We start from the raw sequence: 6167 nt of genomic DNA on the forward strand, positions 1-6167 counted from the left end.
TTGTTATTGTTCAATTTCTTCAACCTAGGAAAACAAAGACTGAGGGAGCTGGGGGTTTAAAGTGAGTGCTGGGGGAGGGGAAGAGACTGGATATCAGCTTTCAAGATGACTGACCACGAGATGACAGAAAATTAGTATAATTGACAGCCATCAGATTTAACAAAAAACTTTCTGACCCTGAGGGTTCTAAGATAGTGAGGAAGGCTGTAACAGTTTTAAAAAAAGGGGAGCCTCAGCTTGCAAAAGCATTTCTTAGGTGGATGGTCCCAGAGTTCTGATTAAATAGTACTTAGAATATTATCAAGCACAAAATTACACCCTTCCTGTGGTACCTAGAACCTGATTCTCAACACAGTAGACCAACGCTGCTTGGTGACTGATGGATGCTGGAAAGGGTATTATCAATAACTTTCTCTGGTACAACTCTGGCAACAGAAGGATTAGTTAGATGCACTCTCAGATGGCTTCTGGAGATGCCCTGCAGTCCCAGAATTGTTTTATGTTCCTGGGTTGAGAGGTTGCTGTATTCCTCATTTATAGACCAATGCCAGAGCGCAAGCTTGTAAAGAGCACACTCCTGCTATCCTGTCCCCAGGACAACAAGCAAGGACACTCCACATACCCAAGCTGTGGGAGTTACCCTGTTTTAGGCACATCACTCAAGGTCGAAAGGAATGGAGGCCAGATTTGAAATCGGGGTCTACACACCATAGTGTTTCCTGGGGAAAGTGAGGGGGTAGCCAGGGGGCTCTCTGGCTGACCCTCTAACTGTTTTCTTATCTGGGAAGACCTGACTTCTCCAGAGACCTTCCCCTCCGAGTAGTGAGTAGCTCGAAGGGCTCCGGCAATCTGCCCTTCCCACAGCATGATGGGGGGTGTGATCTCTTCCCTCCTTTGGGGAACGGCTGAACATCTGGTTCCAGCAAAGTTCTCTGCAACCTTCCTTCCATCACGGTGTCAAAGCAGCTTTTCACTTTACTCCAAATGCCATTAGCTCTCCAAACAGCCCTCCCCTTCCCTTTGCAGGTCTCCAGGGAAAAGTCCTCACACTGCCACCACTTCAGCTGCAGGGTCGGCCTTCCCCTTTCCTGCCTGAGTCTACACTTCTGTCGTCTGCATTTGGATGCGAGTGCATCAGAACGCAGTAGCAGCTCCATGTTGCTCAGCAGCCTAGAAATACATGCCCAGGGCTGCCAGCTTTCCGAGCCGTGCTGGCTCCACAGTCTCGTGAAGAGAAAAGGAAGGGGAAGAGGCTTCTCCAAAGAACAGACACAACAACACAGAGTCATTTGAGAAAGGCCATCTCTGTCAGCACTACTACCCAGCAACAAGTCCCTCTTGACGGCGCTGCACGATGGCACCGCAGCACAGCAACGCTGAGCACAGCTCCACAGCCCGAAGGACACTGCAGACTCAGACTTCCAGCTGGTTGGACAGTAAAGGGAAGCTGCTCGACTTATGAAGTGGGTCAGCCAAAACGAGCAATGCAAGAGGAAAGAGGTCTGCCTGGGGTCTGCTCCCTCCTCGTCCTGTTCCACCTCCACTGATACTTCCCCTTTGCGAGAAGCCAAGAGTTCCAAGTCAGAAGATTCTTCTGGAATATAACCAAGCTTGGGCAAAGAGGAGGTTTGAAACAAGGATCTTTCTCTTGGAAGATCCTAAATTGACTTCAAGGGCATCGCTCTGGTGGAGGCTTCCAGAACTGTTTACCACCAGACAAGGTTTGATTCCAGGAACAACTCAGAAAAAACATATTCTTAATTGTGTATGATAAAAGAGGGGCAAGAGTAGGGAAGGGTATAGCTTAATTGGTAGAGTGCCTGCTTAGCATGCACAAGGTCCTGGGTTCAATCCCCAGTACCTCCATTAAGTAAATAAATAAAGCTAATCACCTCCCCCTCAAAAAAATAAAAATAAAAAATAAAAGGTGCAAGAGGAAACCTAACAATGTTTTCTCCAAGCAAGCACTGTGCCAAGAGCTTCTACTTGTTACATATGCATTTATTCAACAAACAGTTGAGCCCCCACTGTGTGCAAAACAATGTTACAAGCACTGGGGATGCAAAAATGAACAAAACAGTCAAAAGCCTACCTTTCACTGAACTTATATTTTAGCCAGGGTTGATAAATATATATGTCAGCTGATCATAATTACTATGAAATAAAGCAGACTAAGGGATGCTATATAAAATGTATACAAATTAAAGCCAGAGAGGGAGTGTTATTTTAGATACACTTGTGCTGGAAGCCTTCTCTGGTCATCATTCAACAATTCAATAAGGGCTATCATCTGGTCACCATGTGCCAAGAACTGGACTAAGTACTTAACATGCAGTATTTCATTTAGTCCTCAGCAAGTCTGAGCTCAGTACTATCACCACAATAGCCGTAGAAAGGTAAGGCTCACTGCAGAATCTGCAGCAAATCAGGGAAGAAGGGGGAGAAAGGCCAAGGTTATACAGTAAGTGAGAAAGCCGGGACTTGAATTTAGGAATACAACCCCATGCTGCTGGGCTGGTGGAGAAATGAGCCAAAAAGAGGTCACATGTGCTGGTGGTCACAAAGTAGCAGGTCCACCTGCCTCCCCGCATGCCGCTAAGAGATAGTGCAATTCAATCTTCTCTAATATCTGGACTATTACTCTCATCACCAGCTGAAAGCCAAGCCTTGAAACAAAAGGAGAGAGACAACCTGGGCTCTTCGGGGCCGGCTAATAAATGCTGAATGTGTTCCTCCCTCATCCTCTTCCCAGGCCCCCAACACAAGATGATACAGCACAGGGTAACATGCTTTCCTGCTAATTCTCCAGGTTGCCATTTCTCACGGGAAAACAGGCAGGATCAGAACAAGAGATGAGTGAGCTGCTCCACAGTGCCACAGGGGCTCTCCGAGGTGGAGTGGAAGGGACAGGTCCCGAGAAAAGGTCAGCAGCATGGAGAAAGCAGGCCCTCTGCAGCCCTATTTCAAAGAAAACCCTCCCTCAAGCCGGGGATTACTGGGGTGGCAGTGGGGGAGGGGAATGCTTTCTTAAAAAGAATGAGGCAGGAGAGACAAGCACTGGGAGCAGGTCACTGGGCTCTCCTGAGGAAGGGAAAGGAGAATAAGGCAGGAGGCAATTGAGGAAAGAGGCTAACACTGCTTCAAGCAGAGGAGTCTAGAAGGGAAATACCATATCCAAGGTCAGAGGGTATTTGCAGAATTGCTGGAAATCCCAGGTTGAGGATCCAGGCCAAATTATGAGAAGAGGCTAAAGGAAAAGAGAAGTCCAAGCAGAGTCCCACAAGGTTGAAACCAAAGGTCACAGTCTGGACCCACCCATTTTTTATTATATTTAAGTCACCGCAGCCAAGGGAGCCTGTAGCTGAGGTTAATCAACAACCAAGGTGGGAAGGGAAGGTGTGGTTCATCCTAAAGATGAGCACATTCGGGGGAGCCTGGATTTCCATCTTACAGCTCAACTGGCTCAACCTGAGAATCGAAGTTTAACCTGCTCTTCAGAATCTCCCTCTAAAGCCTTCAGACCCTCTCCCCAGCAACACACACACACACACACACACACACACACTCACTCACTCAATCCTCAGCCTTCCTCCTCAGCAACTTATCACCTCATCTCCAGCAAGTCAGGTCTCCTAGCCCAGCACTGCACCAGACAGATTATGACCTGAATGGCAGGAAAAACTGTGTCACCTAGAGAAACCCAATTAACGACGTGACTCTGCTCTCTTCAATATGCCTCTCCCCTCCAGTCATATCCGGGGCACCTGTGTGGCTGACCGCCTTTCCTGGCTACTGGCCGTGTTCCCTGGCTAACTCAAAAGCCAGGAGACAATTTCAACAGGGGCCTCCTGAGCAGCTAACCCGGAGATGGGAGGTCCTGCTCTCCCCAACACCCTGGCCGGTTGAGAAAGCCCAAAGGACAAGGTCAAAAACACCCCCTGGGTGACAGGCTGGAGTGTTCACCTTGAAATCACTCAGTTGCCCCTTAAACCAGGGCCCCCTGCTGAAGAAAAACCCATAAATGCAGCTGAAAACTCTCAAATGAGGGCCTGCAAGAGCCCCAGGAGGGACAACAAACAGGTATTTCGAAGAAATTCCCGCTGCAGCTGTTTCCTCTTATTCCTTTTCTAATGAGCCCCTCCCTGGAGAGATCGCCACTGCCTCCCCCTCCCTCCAGCAAAGCCACAAATACCCAGGCTTTTCCCAACCTGATGGACCACATGCTGCATGTGTTTGTGTGTGTGCAGACATATAAACATCCTCTTCCCAGCCCGGGCCGGAGTTTCCGAAGACAAGAAATGCGTCCCCTCCTCCCCCAGTGCACTTGTCTTTCCTCCCAGCCCCACACGGCTGCAGAGTTGGTAATCTAAGATGCGGGGACCCTGAGACCGGAAATGCCTGGTTCTGGACTGCTGCACTTGAAACCCGAGCGAAGGCACGAGGAGAGCCGAGCGGGGGGATGAGGGCGACGGTAAGAGGTGTGCAGCGGAGACGGGAGGCTGAAGCGCCGACCGGGGAAGCGATGCAATTCGGGGCTGGGCGAGGAGAAGAAAGAGTGATGAGGGGGAGGCTGTCAAGCAGTGGCAAAGTCAGAATTCGGGAAGCCGAGGAAGAGGAGGGGGAGGAAGAAAATATAAGTAAGAGCCAAGGGGAAGAGGCCCCAGAGGCGGTAGGGGACCAGGGAGGGGCACCACAGTAAAGATTCAGCAGGTGAGGCGGAGACCTACGTCCACGGGAACCAGAGGGTGACCCTCAACACCTGGGAGGAAGGGAGTCCGGAACCTGAGTAAAGGTAGAGATGGAGGGAAGTGTGGGGGCGGGGCACCCCAGGGCGGGGACCGAACAGGCTCCCAGAATCTGCAGCGCGTGGAAAGCGGAGGGGATCGGAGGGAGGGCGGGGGTCGCCGAGGGGAGGGAGCCCGGAGAGCGCCGCGTGAGGCTTGCGGCCACCCTCTCCCCTGCGGCGGGGACCGGAACCAGGGCGAGGCTGGGGGGCGGCGCGCTCACCCGCAGGGCGGACAGGTCGATGTCGTCCAGGCTGCGGGCGGGGGCTGGGTCGCCCATGGCCTCCGCCGGGAACGGGGCCCCGGGGCCGCTCACGCTCCGGCTCGGTTATTCCGCTGCCGCCGTCGCCGCTTCTCCCCCATCGGGGGATCCTGGGGGCGGACTCCACCGCGCCTCCCCCGGAGAACGGGGAGGGGGAGGGCCGGCAGGAGGACCGACCCACCGACTGACAGGAGCTATCGCCCAGGAGCCTGCAACCCGAGCCTCCCGACTCCGCTGCGCAGGCGCAGAGTGGCCGTGCACCGGGAGGCTGGAAGAGTGAACGTGACGCGAGCGCGCTGGGTTCCCCCTCCCCCTCGGCGCCGACACCTGCGCGCAGGCGCAGGAGAGAGAACGAAAGGCGCAAGCGAGGACTGAGCGACCGCGCAAGCCTGGCATGAAAGAAGTGGGCGGCGGCCGAGGCGGCCGCGGAGCTCGCCCACCAGCTGGCGCGCGTGCGCACATGCGTTTCCTTCCCTTCCCCTTTTTTTGTCTTTTCTCTTTCCCATTTCCTTCTTAGCCCTCCTTTGACGCCTCTCCTTCTCTTTCCCTCTTTCGTGTGCCCAGCAGCCAATCAAGCCACCCACCTCTCTGTTTGCGGGGGAAGGGAGGAGGGACCCAACCCCCTCTATTACTAGGGGCGTTGTTATGGTAACTCCCCACGCGAGGGCTGAGTGGCCTCTAGATAGGATGGGCTGTCCACCCACCTAATTGCTATGGCAACAGTGGAGCCACTGAGGGAGGGGCCTCTTCGTGAGAACCACCTGGGAGCTGGGGAGTGGAGTGGGGCTAGCTGGCTCATGAATGCCCTTTACCCTCTTCCCTGGCAGGAGTCGGGAGTGTTGAGTAGGGGACCTCAGATCTCAGGGTAGGGAATCCTACTGCAGATCTTTGTCTCTGCACCTCTTGTTCTGCACAAAGGAGCTGTTTCAACAATTATTCATTGAGCACTGGAGCTGTGCGTGGGGGAAGGGGTGGGAAAGAGGTGGAGGGGAGAAGGAGGAGGAATCTATGTCCAACCCCTGCGCATCTTGCTTCGGTCACCTTAGGTCTAGTCATATTGGCATAGCACTCTCAGCCATTAGCCTCACTGGAGGCTGGGTAATGCTATATAAAGAACAAGG

General features: G+C 53.0%; 1 protein-coding gene across 13 annotated transcripts in view; it reads right to left on the minus strand.

Moving 5' to 3' along the window:
- The window catches only part of MINK1 (misshapen like kinase 1), a 44307-nt gene extending 38940 nt beyond the window's left edge, over nucleotides 1-5367 (minus strand). For 5 of the 13 annotated variants that reach the window (XM_031467822.2, XM_031467820.2, XM_031467818.2 and 2 more), the window contains exon 1: nucleotides 5008-5350. In XM_031467822.2, the coding sequence (XP_031323682.1) occupies nucleotides 5008-5064 (57 nt within the window). In that variant the 5' untranslated portion in view covers nucleotides 5065-5350. Of the gene's footprint in view, nucleotides 1-5007 lie in introns of all 13 variants that reach the window. The other 8 variants (XM_031467815.2, XM_031467812.2, XM_031467811.2 and 5 more) reach the window with 4 other exon arrangements.
- Nucleotides 5368-6167: the final 800 nt, after the last annotated feature.

Source organism: Camelus dromedarius, chromosome 16 (genome assembly GCF_036321535.1).
Source record: "Camelus dromedarius isolate mCamDro1 chromosome 16, mCamDro1.pat, whole genome shotgun sequence".
Taxonomy (NCBI): Eukaryota; Metazoa; Chordata; class Mammalia; order Artiodactyla; family Camelidae; genus Camelus; species Camelus dromedarius.